We start from the raw sequence: 16,507 nt of genomic DNA on the forward strand, positions 1-16,507 counted from the left end.
AGGGAAAAAATTGTTAGGATGGAGGAAGCAATGGATATGGGCCTTGAGGATGGAGAACAACGGGAGGAGGCCTAAGTGATTCAGAATGGGGAGGCCTTGGTCATGGAGAGCACAAACACTGGCAACGGGCCAGGCCCAGATAAAAAAGCTGGTAAGAATAAAACAGACATGATTATGGGCCTTGCTGATATGGATCAGAGAGAGGAGGCCCAACAAGTCCAGACTGGGGAAGCCTTGCTGAGAAAGGAGAGCACAAACACCAACACAGCTCACAAATCTGAGGAAGCTACTCAGCCACCCCCTAACCCTAGACCTATCTTGGAACTCCAACTACATCCCATCCCGTCCCTTGTAGATAATAGAAGTACTACCTTGGAAATCCAAGTGAAGTTCAATGCAGACAGAGGCTCCCCTTTCAAGCCAACTAGGTTGGTTAGAAGAAAAGAGAAGGATTTCAAACAGCTGGTGGAGAGGAACCCAAGAAAAGGAGAATACTCTCGATCAGATCAAAACCTTTCTCTATCCCAACAAGAACTCACCCCCCTTAACCACACAATAGAGCATAGAGAAACAAAAAAAAAGGATGTTCAGCAACATGGAAGGAAAAAAGAAAGAAGAAGACATGCTAGGGAAAGGGGTACGAAATGTAGTAAATAGATCCAAGAAAGCAAGGATGATGGCAGCAGAAATGCGCAAGGAAGGCAAAGGGAACAAACTCATTCCCAAAAATGCGCAGATAATTAATCTTTCCAGTGGATCAAGTGAGCAGCCAATAGAAAAAGCCAATAGAATGATAAACCACACACCTCAGCCAGGAGAACTGGAACAATACGAATCGGATGAAAGTGTGACCCAACCCACGCTGTTGGCGGTGGATGCTTCACAACTGAGGAATCTAATGGCCCCAAGGATTGAGTATGAGGAACCGGCTAATATGGAAGAAGAGGACTCAGGCAGTGGTGCTTGGATTGGAAGTATCCCCCATTCAAATGATCTATCAGGGAACATGTCTATATCAAGTGGATATACCAGAAGTTCAGGAACTGGATCAGCAAAAAGGTTCGCGGTGGCTGTCCCAACACAACCACCTTTACCCCAATGAAGATCTACGCCTGGAATTGCCGGGGTCTTGGTTCTACCACAGCGATTCAACATCTAAAGAACCAAATTGGGGGGCTTGAGATAGATGTTGTGTGTTTGTCAGAGACTAAAGCTGATAGTAGGAAGCTAGAAGCGATAAGAAAAGCTATTAAGTTTGAAAAATGTTTTGTTGTGCCAGCTGATGGGCTTAGAGGAGGCCTAGCAGTGATGTGGAAGGAGGGAGTGCACCTGGAAATACTTGGTGCTACGAATAACCAAGTAACAGGTAAATTTACACAGTATAATTGCTATGTTGTTTGGTTTTTTTCTTTCATCTATGGTGATCCGACCCTTAGTAAAAGGCAAAGAGTCTGGTATGAAATAAGGGATGTTGCCCCTTTAGTCCCAGGTCCTTGGTGCCTCTTTGGGGACTTTAATGCCATATCATCCCTTGATGAGAAGGTTGGGGGCAGAAGCAGGAGAACAAAGTATATGGATGATTTTAACAGCCTGATCAATGAGCTTGGGCTTGTAAACTTAGGGTTCAGGGGGCCCAAGTTCACTTGGAATAATAACAGAAGGCCTGGGGATCATGTCCTTGAAAGGTTGGACAGAACCTTAACTACTCCTGAGTGGCTGACTCTTTTCCCACACTCTTGTGTGAATAGTTTTGTTAATGCTTCTTCTGACCACCTATCCTTGCACATCACCATGAATAAAAAGGAACCCCATTCCCACAGACCTTTTCGGTTCTTTGATATGTGACTAAGAGATAACTCTTGTAAGCCTTATATTGATGAGGCCTAGAATTCTGTGGTGAGTGAGTTACATGACTGCAATGTGATAGCTAAAATGAATGCCATAAAAGAAAATCTCACTGGCTGGAACAAGTATGTCTTTGGGAATATCTTTCACAACATCAAGATAACCCAAAAGAAGCTTGGTCAGGTGCTAATGAAACCTTTTAATGATGTCAATCACTATAAGGCTAAAGAGCTGAAATCCACCCTTCTTGATTGGTATGGTAAGGAGGAAAATTTCTGGAAATAGAAATCTACCAATCAATGGATAAAAGAAGGGGGTAGGAATACTAAGTATTTCCACCTCTCTACTATATATAGAAGAAGGAAGAACAAGATTGAGAAAGTTAAAGATGAGGATGGGAATTGGAAGGAGGGGAAGGAAGAAGTGGGAGTAGCTATTAATAGCTACTTCACTGAGCTCTTCTCCTCTGACAGCCCAGAGCCAAATGAAAACTTTCTGAATCTTTTCCAGCCTTGTATCACTGAAAGAGAGAATGAGATGCTTACTATAACACCCAGTGATGAGGACATTTGGCAAGTGGTTAAGAAGATGGGAAAGTCAAAGGCCCTCGGGCCGATGGCTTCAAAGGGTGCTTTATCAAGAGTGCTGGGACATCATTGGTCCTAGCATTAAAGCTTTTGTTAAAGATTCCTTTATCAATGGGAATCTTAACCCCTCGTTCAATGAAACTTACATTGCCTTGATACCTAAGATATCCAACCCTGACCATATGTCTAAGTTTCGACCTATTAGCCTGTGTAATTTTAGCTATAAAATTATTGCTAAGCTGCTGAGCTAATAGGCTGAAATGCCACATAAGCAAAATTGTCTCTCCTTACCAAGGGACTTTCATAAAAAAGAGGAGTATATGTGACAATATTGGGCTGGCTTGTAAGGTTTTCCATAACATGAAACACATGAAAACCAAGACAGCTGGTTGGATAGCTCTTAAGATGGACATGGCTAAGGCCTATGATAGAGTTGAGTGGGTTTTCTGGATGACATTTTTGAAAACCTTGGATTTAGTAAGAGGTGGAGAGAGTTGATCTTTCAATGCCTCTCCACAGTTACTTTCCAAGTTCTCCTGAATGGATCTCCCCTGCGAGTTTCAAGCCCCGAAGGGGCCTCGAGGCAGGGAGATCCTCTTTCACCTTACCTATTCATTCTGGTTACCGAGGCCTTGTCCAGGAGGATTGCCAAGGCAGAGAATGAAGGTGAGGTTCATGGCATAAAGATTAGAAGGGGCTCCCTTTCTATCACCCACCTTCTTTATGCTGATGATCTCATTATTTTTACCAAAGCTGACATGAAGGATAGTATTCAGTTGAAATCTATCTTGAAGGATTATTGTGAGACCTCTAGGCAAAAAATAAATTTTAATAAGTCTAGCATTTTTTTTAGTAGGAATGTGAGGTTTAGAGGTCAGATTAAGTTCAAAAAGTTATGGGGGATGAAGCTGTTTGCCCCAAAATGAGAAATACCTTGGGGTCCCAATCATGCTCTCAAAAAAAAAAAAAAAAAAAAACCTGATTTTTGAATACCTTGTGGATAGAGTACACATAAGATCAAAGGGTGGAAAGCCAAGGTGCTCTCCCAGTGGGAGAGAGCAACTCGATCCAATCTGTGGGCACAAGGATCACCTTTGTATGTAATGGCTACCTATTCTTCACTGTGTCCATCTATGATAAGATTGACAAGGCATGTAGAGACTTTTTCAGAATGGTACTACCTCAACAAACACCGTCCCACACATATGGTGGGGAACACCTATGCAAACCCAAAAGCTCAAAGTGGGGGGTTAAGGAAGGCAAGGGATATGAACATTGCAATGCTTTCCAAGCTACCATGGAAAGTGGCTACTGATTTGGATTCTCTATGGACTAAAACTTTCTCTAGTATATATATGGGAAAACTTGGATTGGAGATGCAACTAGACCCCTTGAGTCAGCCTCTTTCTTTTGGAAAGGCGTGCATAAAACTTTCTCAAAAATAAGTAGTGGGCTTATATGGAGCATAGGAAGTGGTGCCACCACCTCTGTGCTGAATGATCCTTGGCTGAGAAGGAATGATATACCAGCCACTCTCAAGGAAATGGGAGTTGATGACCCAATTCTTGAAGGGCTCAAAGTGGCTGACCTTTTTCTTGCCAATGGCAATGGGTGGGATACAGACAAACTTGATGGGCTATTCCACCCATTCATCAGCCAAAGGATACAAGAGGTGGTGGTGAGACCACAAGGGGCACAGAAGGATGTTATGATGTGGTGTTGCACTAAGAAAGGAGACTTGACTGTCAAGTCAGTCTACACATATCTCAACAAAGCCAATTGGATTGGCAGCTCATCAAGCTACAGTCAGAGCACTGTGGATCACATATAGAAAGCCCAGCTTCCTGCAAATGTCAAGCTGTTTCTATGGAAGCTATATATGAAAGTTTTACCTTTGGGATCCTTGCTAGAACAAAGGCAGATGGTGGTAGACTTTGCTTGCCCATTCTGTGGAAGGACCACAGAGTTTGATCAGCATCTATTCTTTGATTGTAATTGGTCAAGAATAGTTTGGTATGACTCTGAGTTAAGCTTAAGGGTCCACAATCTTCAAGGAGATAGCCTAAGGGCCTGGGCACATCAGTTCTTGAATTGGTGCACAAGGGATGAGGAACTAGTAAGGCGAGCTGGAACCTTTAGCTACCTCCTACTACATGGCATCTGGGACGCCAGAAATGCTATCAAATTCGAGCACAAGTCATCCCACAGGGGAAGCTTGCTGAGGAGGTGTAGCATGACAGCAGATAAATGCCTTATGGCATTCAAAGAAACAACTCAATAGACAAATACTCCCAACCCTTTGCATTTAAATCCTTTAGATATTTTGTTCCCAATGGTGCCAAATGATTGTCTAGTAATTAGATTTGATGCTTCGTTTCATAGGAACACAGGATGGGATGGAGCTGGATGTCTGGCATGGGATGACAAAGGGCAACTGGTGGGCTCAGCAGTTCGTAGGTTCAAGGCACAAGAACCAGAGGAAGCAGAGATGGTGGTTGCGGAGGTGGCTGTACTGCTGGCAAAAAGACTAAGAAGGACTAAGGTTCTGATCGAAGGGGACTGCGCCAATGTAATCAATGCCTTGAAGGGCACAAATAGCTCATGGGTTTTAGCAGCCTTACAAAAATCTGTAATGAACCAAGTTAGTTTGTTTGAGTTTTGTAAATTTAACTGGATAAGTAGGCTCTCAAATGGGGATGCACTCCTATTAGCTGGATGGACTTACCATCAGTTGGAGGTGCAGCATCTTCCGAAGTGTATGCTGGATGCAAACTCTAATCCTTTCGAGTTATAAGCTTTCAATATATGCAATGTTTATCGGAAAATAAAATAAAAATATAGATGGTTATTTGACAAATATAACCTTGTTTTACATACCATTACATAACTTGTACTTCTAGTCATTATTCAACAAAATGATCTTCTTTCGCGTGTAGTTTCATAACACCAATTCACATACAATCAACGTTTCAAAATAGAAATCCTCGTATACATTACGTTTAAATCCAAATAGAAATAGAAATACAACATAAAAAACAGTTTTGATATCCTAATAAAACTCATTCCTTATTATTTTTCTTCTCTACATCATTGATCCCAAGTTCATCCATCTTTTTCAAGAAAGCCGCACAAACATTATTTGTTATAGCTTATTTCATCTCAACAATATGTCAGAAAAATAGAGCTTACAAGTCATAAATATAGCAAATCAAATAAGAGTTTACAAGAAGTTAAACACCATAAAACACGACTAACAAGAACATCACTCGGGATTATTAGGCTTAGCCATAAGGATATCTGCAACTTGAGATCGTAAATTAACCATATAAGCTTGATCTTTTGGCCTGAAAACTTGCTCAACACCATCATTTGTTTCTGGGTCTACTAGAATATGATTATTCACAAGAAGTTCCTCATTACCATATGCTTGGAATAACACATCGTTGAGGGGCAACTCTATGAAGGAAGTTATGAAGAGCCATACAAGCAATGACTATGTTCCTCTGAATTGGAAACTTATACCCTGACATCTTGCTCAAAATAGGGAACCTAGCTTTCAAAACTCCAAAGCTCCTCTCAATCACATTCCTTAGTTTTGAATGGCTATGGTTAAATTTCTCCTCCTTAGTCCTAGCACGCGACTCCCGGGACGCCTCAGAGTCGACAAGCCAATATCGTTACACCACCTATATGGAGCCATAAAGCCCCCGGTATCGCGTGTAAACCCGCCACATAGATAATAATGATCTATACAATAGAAATAGATGACAATTTAGTACGATATACAAGTAATAATTTTGTAGATAACATTACAATAAAACAAAGACTACACATTTACCTCGAGGAGGTAATGGAAACCCGAAAATTTGGATTTCAAGACCAAGTAGTTAACACCCTAGCATCATGGGCAGTCCCTCCCATCCAGCCACAGCATATATGAATTTCATGTCAAAGTCACAAATTGCCAACACATTTTGCCAACAATCTTTTCCACCTCTTCCTCTGTAAGGGATCTGTTTACTAGGAGGAATAACTGCATGAATGAGAGTGCCATCTAATGCTCTAACAGCCCCTTTGAATGCTTCTTCTCTAAGTTCCTTATAACTTCTAAGTTCTCCAACTGGGGCATCCCAAGATGGTGGTACAATCATCTCTTTGGAAAATAGAATCATAGCTTTCAACACTTCATGAAAATACTTGTGAATTGTTTCCCCAGAATGTTGGAATAACCAACTTACATGTGTCATACGAGTGTTATGACTAAGTGTTAACAAGAACATCATCATCTTCTCTTCCAAAAGTAGGTGTTTACTATTGGCCAAGTACCCTCTCTCTCGAAAATGACTACACAATGCTTGAAAAGATTCTTTTTCCATCCTAAAAGATTGGAAAATTTGTTTTGATGGACCATTCAAAGTCTCCCTAACTAAATCTTCTCCACTACGTTTGGAAATGCACATCTTTTGATGGACTCTCCTTGGGAGGGTATTTCTTCTTGCACGTTTGAGCAATAATGCTATAAGACTCACCAACAATAATAACTTAAAAGAATCCATATAGACCTACATATAAAAAGGATAACCATTTCAATGTATCCATCACATAAAACTATACAAGTCAATTCCTTAACACTATGCTTTTCCACAACAAAACCAACAATGAAATTCATAGAGATGCATTTACTTTCAGAAATTCCTAATGACACTATCGACTATATTGAAGAGCCAAGAATAACCATACACTATCGACTCTATGATATCCAATATACGTTTAGTTAGAGCTAAGGATTATATCCTTGGCTCTAACTAAACGTGTATTGGATATCATAGATATGCGTTTACTTTCAGAAATTCCTAATGACACTATTGACTGTATTGAAGAGCACACTATCGACTGTATTGAAAATTGGAGTTGCATGTTCATCAGAGCAAATAGTTGAGAGAATAGATATAACAGATGTTCTCATGGATATGTGGTATTTTAAGTTCAGTTCATCTGCATTTGTTATGGTTCTCGGGAAAATTGGTGTTATTTGAATATCAACAATTACAACCGAGTCGGTTTATAGGATTCTCACACCTTCGGGTTGGCGATGGATCCCCACGCAGGGCATCACCATATCAATCGACTTCATTCCAGAATAAGGTTTTATGTATACAAGTGAATGGCAAGATGATGGTGTAACCCACAGATAGTAAATATTTCGTTGTAATGGATTATTACATATCCTAGTAGTAGTTTTTTTTTTTTTTTTCCTGAAACAAAGTAATTTATTCCAAGGGGATCTTGTGTAGGACTCTGCTATCAGATGTTTTACGTGTTCCCATGATAACAGTTAGAATGAAAAGATGTTCACAGCCCATATTTTTCAAGCATATTAGTTTCTATAACGGGAGAGAACTTGCATTTGGTAATAAATTCTTGAATCACAACATTGCCACTTCTCTATATTCTATATTAGATGAACAATAATGCATCCACATGTTAAGTCATCGAACTTAAGTTGGACTATCCTCATTCAGTAGAAGTGGGTGTGTCAGTAGGAACTACACTAACTAACCAATTTCTATAAAATACGGTGACATACAAGGACAACATTTAAGCTCCAAATAAGATGATGTTAATTCATAGCACTCCACAACAATGTGCCTAGAACAAGTACAAACCATTGTCTCTTAACTAATCAACTTTGTTCCTCTATAAACAATTATTTATCTTCAATACACATCAAATAAACAGTACCCAAATTACCATTTCCAAAAAGAACCAAAACCCAGATAATTAAGTTTAGAAAATGAATCATTAAAAGCATATACATGATCTAAAAAAGAAAACAAGTGGTGATCTAGAGATACTTACGCTGGTAGCAACAACAAAAATGAGCTTGTGATTGGTGGCAGCAACAGCAGCAGCGAGCACACTGTGGAGCAGCAGTAGCGCGCGCATGGTGGAGTAGAAATGGAGGCAATGGGTGTGGCGGCTTGGGTTGGGAAGAAATGAGTTTTTAGAGAAAGCAGAAGAGAATGAGGGCAAAGGGTAGTATGTTTGGGGCGTTTGTGTCTTTTTCCAACTTACAAGACTTACAAAATTGTAGTAGATCCAATTTTGGTACTTCCAGAAATCATGCCTCTTATAAGACATTTCTAGTAGAATGCCTCTTATAAGAGACAAAAAATAAACCAAAAAAATATAAAAAATTTATAGGCCACATCTTATAAGAGGTTATAAGACATCAATTTCTTATAAGAGGCAAAAACAAATGGCCCCTCAATCTCACTAGTCGCTCTTCGTCTCTTTTCTTCTTTTTCATCTTTCTTCTGCATTAGGCTTGGCCCAAAGGCTCGTCCATGTCCTTTATCCCTAAAGGCCCATCTCCTTTTAGGGTACCGCGGACCTAATTCTGTGCCATCCGGTTTCCTTTCCTTATGTCATCCTGGGGCCGCAAACCTGCCACCTCATATGTCACGAATTAGGATAACATATATGCCCCCTCGGTGCGGGGCGTAAAGTAATCGTGTCGGTACCGGGGGACCGAGAAGCCCTTTCACCCTATGCTCCGCGACCCTTTTGCCTTTTCGGTTCTCGAGAGGATAACAACTGTTCCCACTTCACGATCCGCGGATCTCATCGGTGCGACCGCACGTCCCCTTTCCCATGGGCATCGCACCGAGCGCCGCGCGTCTGCCCTCTTTGATTTTCGCTATCCACGTGTCGTTCATCCCTTAGTTCCTTTTCTAGACTCCTCGATTTTAGCTCCTTTGAAATTACCCCCATGCCCCTGGCTCTTCATATCCTGCTTAATCACCTTCCCTTTTCTTTCACTCATACTCCATTCTTCCCATTTTCTCGCTCAAGACAGACGCCTCCTCCACTATTTTTTCCTGCATTTTCACTGCCTCCTTCCTTTTTCAGTGGTCTTTCTTCTTACCTCTGGTCACGCACGTCTCTAGATTACGCTACCATTTGATCGTCTCCGCTTTGCAACTCAGGTTCGTTATTCTCTTTCCTCTTCCTTTCCTTTTGTTTCATGCTCTTTGAATGATTCTCTACACCCTTTAGCATCATCTTGCACATCCGCTTGGATCTTTCCCCTTATGTCGCCACTCTTTCAACTATTTTCCACAATGTCCGAATCGAACGATCGAAAAGTCGTCCGCCACCAGATTTCTTTGGATCCAACGCCTTGATGGTAGATCTAGGTCTTTTGACACAGCCACGGACTCTGGCCGAGTCCCCCGACATAGGCTCCATTAGCCCGTCGTGGTCCCCTCTACCGGGGAGGTTGCCCAACCTTCCCCTCCTTCTTCACTACCGCATACCCAACTTAGAAGGTGTCGGGCCGGCTATGGAATTCCCGAGGACATGATTCGAGCACATGTCGGGCGTCACTCACTTCCCCATCTCGTTAGAACGCGACTAGGATATCTAGTTACTACAAAAGGGCCAAATAGTGGCGGCTTTGCGTTTTCCTTTATCCCGTTGGGCGTGGAGGTATATAACCATTTCAACAAATCCGGCGTGGTCAAGGCATTGACAACTTCCGGGCGAGTCATGTATGCTGAAAAACTACTATAACAAATCCCATTCCCTCAAATCCAACTCCGCGATATAATCTCTCATTATTATATAAAGAAAAGCACCAAGTTCGGGAGTGTGGGCTATCAGTCCTTCTATGTTCGTCCATGGAAGAAGTCCTTTGTCCTACGCCTCACTTCCTCAAACAAAATGTGGCATCACTATCCTCCGTATGTTTCTGGTAGTTTCCTTTCAGCGGATCTGGCTTCCGAAGTCACACTGAGGCATTATCACTTCCTTTCGAGTGGTACATGCACATGGTCCGCTATTGCAACTTCATTTCAATCCTGTTTCTGATGTGCTCAGTTTTCTTGTTACAGGTTGGAACCCCGACTCTCGGTCTCAGATATACACCGGTGTTACCTCTGAGATATTCCAAAGACTCCGTGAACTAGGAAGTGCCCAGTGCTCCATTTTAGGCATCAATCTTGATAAGGGTATCCCCCTCCTTCTGGACCCTTCCCTGAAGGATTTTGGAAAATATCAGGGGCCCTTTTATTGCTTTCCGCCGCCCAAGGAACGGTTACCCAAGCCATCATCGCCCAAGGCCAGGAAAAAGGGTTACACAACAATACTTATCGATCCCAGGCTGCTGTCAAGTGTGCGGTAGCCTCATATTCTTCACTCGCTGACTGGGAAGACAAATTTGAAGGCGTCACCAGCGACCCCACACCCCTCTCTCCCTCAATGGATGTCACTAAGCTGAAACTCTGGGACAGCGACTCTGATGGCGAGGACTCTGCCGTAAAAGGCCCTCCTGCCAAGAAATGCAAAACAGCGCCCCCGTGACCCCTTCTGTTCCCCCAACCACTACTTTCGGGGCCGCAACTCTCGCACTCGGACGTTGCCCTGGTAAGGAGCCTGCGCCTGAGGGGCTTCCTACAGTCTAGTGACCGAGTTCAAGGCTAGGGACCGGATGGTTACCACCCATGACTCTGCTCTGGAGAACCCCGCAGTGGTTGCCTCCCTGTTATTCATCCCCCATCTTCCCAAAGATCGGGCCTATGGTGACTCGGGCACCTTCGCCTCCCACCGTACCTCCATCTACACTGGATGGGAAAATGTGTGATTTCTGCCCTGTTTGTCCTTCTGTTTTCTTACTTGTACTTATCTAACTGTCCCTATTTGTTTAGCTGAGTTTGGACGTAGGATATGTCATCCGCGGCTTAACCAACACCCTTGATACCCTAGACGCGGTAAAGAAAGAGATTCACAGTCTAGACGGGAAGGCGTCGCGCTACGCTCAGTTGGAGAAAGAGCATGATGATGCTTGCCTAGCTGCTCTGAAATCTTAAAAGGACCAGCAGACTGTTGAAGAGGCCTTCCATAGCCAGGCGGCTGACTTTGCAGCCAAACTGGAAAATATGGTAGCCACAATGGAAGTCACTGCCCAACAAACTCTAGATAGTCCTTGAAGGCTGCCTCAGAATGTTTCCGCAAATTGGCAGCCAAGAAAATCGATAGGGAGCTCAGGCAGCAGCTGGACGTGCTCATCGTGGTGGGTAGGCTCCAACCATTGTTGCCTTCTGGTCCTCCTTCGGCCTCCGCGACTAGAGGTGCTCCCCTGCCTGACGTGGAAGCCCCCACAGAATCTTCCCCTATGTCCGCGTCAGTAGATGTTGTGGTTGAAATATCCGAAGGCTCGCCGCAAAAGAAGATGGCTGAAGAGCATTAGACCATGGCTTCCCTGTAATTTTTGTTTCACTGTACTTGTCTGTGTACTCTAAGTCCCATATATCTGGGTGATCCCAGCGGGCAATCAAACATCTTACTATTTGCTTAACTATTCCTTGCAATGCAACGGAATGCCAACATCTTTATCTACTTGTTTACATCTGCCCTTACTCTTCTTGTGAATCATCTATACCACTCCATCTAAATGCACTAATTTGCTAAGATCACGCTTTTCTTTCTCTCTTATCTGACCACTTGCTGTGGAGCCGTGGTCCCCACCTCCCCGCTGTCTTCGCGTTGGAGGGCTCATCCCCCCCAAGTTGAAATCCAACCTCATCGTCTGCGAAGGTCTTATACCCCCCCCCCCCCCCGCTGTCTTTGCATTGAAGGGCTCATCCCCCCCAAGTTGAATTCGGACCCAAGGGGCTCATCTCCCCCGCTGTCTTTGCGTTAGAGGGCTCATCCACCCCAAGTTGAGTTCGGACCTCATCGTTTGCGAGGGGCACATCAGACCCTTGCCACGTGGATGAGCAATTCTTCCATTGCCAGTACATGCAATCAATGCTTCCTAGCATTCCAGGCCATCCGCATTCCTCAGACTCTTCAAGCAAACGCTGAATATCTGCAGCATTTGGTTTGCACAAGTATTCACTTCCAAAAATTCTAATAATTCCATCACAGAAATAGCACATGCTTTCATGAACAGTTGGCTCGGAATATGTAACATGTCATCTACTAGATCAGTTGGATACCTATAAGCAAGCATTCGTATAGCATCAATTACTTTGATTTTTGGGTGAATCCCAAACTTACCCGCATTATTAATTTTTTGTTGAAAATATGGTACATGATGGTTAATGATAAGAGCCCAAAACTGTAGTTCTAACCCCTTAACAATCATACTTTTAGACCAATTATGCGAGTAATAAATAAAAGTTAATGTTGATTACGTGTTTTTATGTATTTCAGGTAATAAAGTCAATTATGTGGATAAATGTGCCACTTTGGCGAGTTAAAGGAGCAAGGGTTGGTTGCTAAGAAGTTCTATAATAAAGGCCAAGATTCAAGGAGACAAAGCCTTTGTAAAGCCAGGTTAAAAGTTGAAAAGTCAACACGGGCAGAAAAGAGCACAAGTCAGCAGAACTTCCGAACACCATATCTTTGGACTTAGGCCTTGGAATTGGGCCTACCTTACGTCAAAACGATCGGATTGAAAAGAGCTTTCCAATGGTCTAAGCCTTTACCCAATCAGAGAAGCAAAAGTGGACAAAAAGTCTGCTGAAGTCAAAGCCAACTGAAACGGGCTCTGTGGACTGAAGAAATTGGGCTTTGGGCTCGATTTTCCGGCCCAACACATGGCTCCTCAGCCCATGCACAAAATTGTGGATCTGGTCTCCTCCTTTCCATAAAAAAGACTTAGCTTTTAAGTTAGGGATAGTTAGATAATCTAGAATAAAAAGTAGCCATTAAAATAGTTTGTATCTAGGTTTTGAATTCAATTAGTTAAATTAATTAGTTTCATACATTGTTTTAGATTAATTAATTGAATCATAGTTCTTCATTGATTAGATAAATAAAATAGTTATTTCTTGTTCATTTCGATTTTGTCATTTAAATTTGTTAGATCTAATTTCGATTGTTGTTATTCAATTCTTAGTTATTAATTTAGATTTCAATTATTGTTTAGTTAAATTTAATAAAGTTATAATCTTTATATTACGACTAGTTTTAATTCACATCGTAGTATAATTCCCACCATTGCTCTCATTAGACTTTGGATTTACTAGTCAATTGTAGAAAACTTGAATGCTAAAGAACTAGGAGTGGAACGAACTTTTTACTCCACTCTATTTCGATAGAATTGAGAGTATAGAAATCTTTGATAGCAACGTGTAATCAAGTTTAGTTTTACTTGCATTTTGAGTTTCATCATTCATTTCGTAGGTAAACTATTTAATTTTATGTTTATCAAATGGCGCCACTGCCATCTTAGTACTCTTTAGTATTGTTTTCTATAGACTTGATAGTTTTTCAAAGTCCCATAACCCACCCACCCTTGTTTGGATTCTCACTTTGTGGTTGTCTCGTTTTTACGCTTTGCAAGTTTCCACAAAAATTACTTTCGAGCACACTGCGCGCTTTAGGCAAAAGCCAAAGTGGAGCGCACCACCACCCACACGCTGAATCCCAAATTTTGCTTGAGCGCCACCTACGCCCTGCCAAGGCAAAACACGAGCGCACCCTGCGCTCACACGCCTGGAATTCCAACTTTTGCTTGAGTGCGACCTGCACCCTGCCTAGGCCTATTCTGAGCGCACCTGCGCCCTCTGCTGAAACTGCCCGATTTCCATAGGTTTGTTTCAAACTTCCATTTTTTTCAAGTTTTTCAGTGTTCTAACTTGTTATATACACTGAACATGCATAAACAAGACGCTATTCATAAGCGAAGCAAGGAGGCTTTCAGGTACTCTTTTCTTCCACACCTCGAATCTTCTTTTAGAGGTTCCTACTAGCATATTAGGATTGTTTGGAGTGTTGTTGTTTTTCATTAAGATTGGTCTTAGACTTGCATGAGATTAAGGTCAGACCGAAGAAAAACACCTAATATAATTAACCGACAACGTCAACAAACACGGCTTTCTAGTATACCACTCACTTCACCTCTAGCTAGCACACCACACACCACACCTGAGATTATGGCTGAAGAAAGAGAGTCTCCTCTCTCAAACTTTTACAAAGCCTCGAGCGATAACCCAAAATCTTGCATCGTTCTATCAGACCCAGTGGGGGATTTCCGAATCCCCCCAAATATATTTAATTTGTTACCCATTTTTCATGGGTTAGACCATGAAAAACCTTATCAGCACATGCGTAGGATTGACCAAGTCCTTACTACTTTCCACCATCCTTCGGTTGGTGCTGAACAAATTAAATTGAGGGTATTTCCCTTCACCTTAGCCGATAAGGCGGCGTCTTGGTTAACTGCCCAAGCGCCTAATTCTGTGGACTCGTGGGCTAAACTTGTTCAACTATTTATGGAACATTTTTACCCACCACTGAAGAGTGATGAAATGCTTTCCAAGATTCATTTCTTTCGACAGAATCCTCATGAATCATTTTTAGATACTTGGAATCGTTTCACAGACCTACTTATAGAGTGTCCACACCATAACCTCGCGAAAGACATGTTAGTTCGTGCCTTTTTCAAAGGACTTCTACACCACCATAAAGAAGTCATTGACATAATGAATGGGGGTAGTTTCTTAAGTAAAGGAGCCTCGGAGGCTTATAAATTTTTAGAAGATCAGACTAAAAGGAATAATAATTGGGGTAGTGATGATATCTCCCGTTCGCTAGTTCTTCTACAACAGACTAAAGCACGCCCGGTATGTTTGAGATGAAACCCGATCCAAACTTAAAAATTTAATCGAATCTCTAACTAAAAGGTAGAGGCTATTTCGTCCAACAAAACCTATCCCTCGTCATGAATGTCAACTCCAACCCATGTAATTTATGTTTGAGTCTAGAGCACCCCGACTCCTATTGTCCTTTCGTTTATGAACAACAAATATTACAACAAGATAACGTTTGCTCAATTAATAGTTATCCTATTCCTAACTCCCCTTGGAGACAACACCCCAACTTCAGTTGGAGAAATAATCAACAAGTAACAACTCCAGGGTTTAATAATCAAAATGTTAGGCAAGCAAACAATTATAACCAACCTCCACCACGACAAGGACAAGGTCAAGGTAATTATAATAATTATAACAACCAAGCGCAACCACGACAAGGTCAAGCACAAGGTCAAGGTAATTATAATAATTATAACAATAATAATTATAATGCAAATCGAGGTATCGTTCCGGTTAATAATAATAACTATCACAACCCACCCATAAATAATCAACGTAACATAGTTCTTGTCACACAACCTATAGCTAACACTCTTCCACAACCGGATCATTTCGATACCTTTATGCAATCTCAACAACAAATTTTGCAAGCCATCCAACTTTCCTTACAGCAACTAGCTCAAGAGAAAGTACAACCCAAAGGTATGTTTCCAAGACAAGCGATACCTAATCCTAAAACACTAAACACAGCCTTTGGGGTGAATGGTAATACTAGTACGGAAAATATAAACGTGGTGAGCTAAATGCCATCACCACTCTCCGTTCTGGTAGAGTGGTTGATAACAATGTAACTATGCCTATAGTTACCCCACAAGTAGTCCCTACACAAGAGATTGAACTAGATACCAAAATGGAAACTGAAAAGCCTACCCCTGTAGAGATACCAGTTAAACCACAACCTAAGAAACAAAAAGCAAAGGTTAGACATCCAGTTGAACCATACGCTAAGCATAAAGAGACACCACCGTTTCCCCAGAAATTAGCTATGTTAAACAGAGATACAAACTTTGACGAGATTAGGGAAGTATTCAAGAATATAACGATTAACCTACCCTTTCTCGAAGCAATTAAAAAATTACCTCACCACGCTAAGTTTCTTAAGGAATTGTGTACTACTAGGCGTAGGACAAATATTCCTAAAGACGCCTTTCTAACTGAACAATTTCCAACTTTAACAGAACATAATGGAATTGTGAAGTACAAGGACCCTGGTCGTCCTACTGTACAATGCACCTTAGAAGATTCTCACACGACCACCGCTTTATTAGACCTGGGGGCAAGTGTCAACTTACTCCCGTATTATTTATACAAACAAATAGGTCTACAAGAGATGCAACCTACTCAAATGACGTTGCAATTAGCGGATATGTCTATTAAGTATCCTAAAGGTGTGGTTGAAAACGTGCTAGT

At 41.8% G+C, this 16,507-nt stretch overlaps 2 protein-coding genes across 2 annotated transcripts; one reads left to right on the forward strand and one right to left on the reverse strand.

The window, feature by feature from the left end:
• The first annotated feature begins 1,098 nt into the window (after window positions 1–1,098).
• LOC147523442 (uncharacterized) lies at window positions 1,099–1,845 on the forward strand. Its single transcript, XM_086571077.1, has one exon. The coding sequence runs from the start codon at window positions 1,099–1,101 to the stop codon at window positions 1,843–1,845; it is 747 nt and encodes a 248-aa protein (XP_086427203.1).
• A 4,474-nt stretch (window positions 1,846–6,319) lies between these two features.
• Window positions 6,320–6,892, reverse strand: LOC147523443 (uncharacterized). Its single transcript, XM_086571086.1, has one exon. The coding sequence runs from the start codon at window positions 6,890–6,892 to the stop codon at window positions 6,320–6,322; it is 573 nt and encodes a 190-aa protein (XP_086427212.1).
• Between the last annotated feature and the right edge of the window lie 9,615 nt (window positions 6,893–16,507).

Source organism: Coptis chinensis, chromosome 1 (assembly GCF_015680905.1).
Source record: "Coptis chinensis isolate HL-2020 chromosome 1, ASM1568090v1, whole genome shotgun sequence".
Classification (NCBI taxonomy): Eukaryota; Viridiplantae; Streptophyta; class Magnoliopsida; order Ranunculales; family Ranunculaceae; genus Coptis; species Coptis chinensis.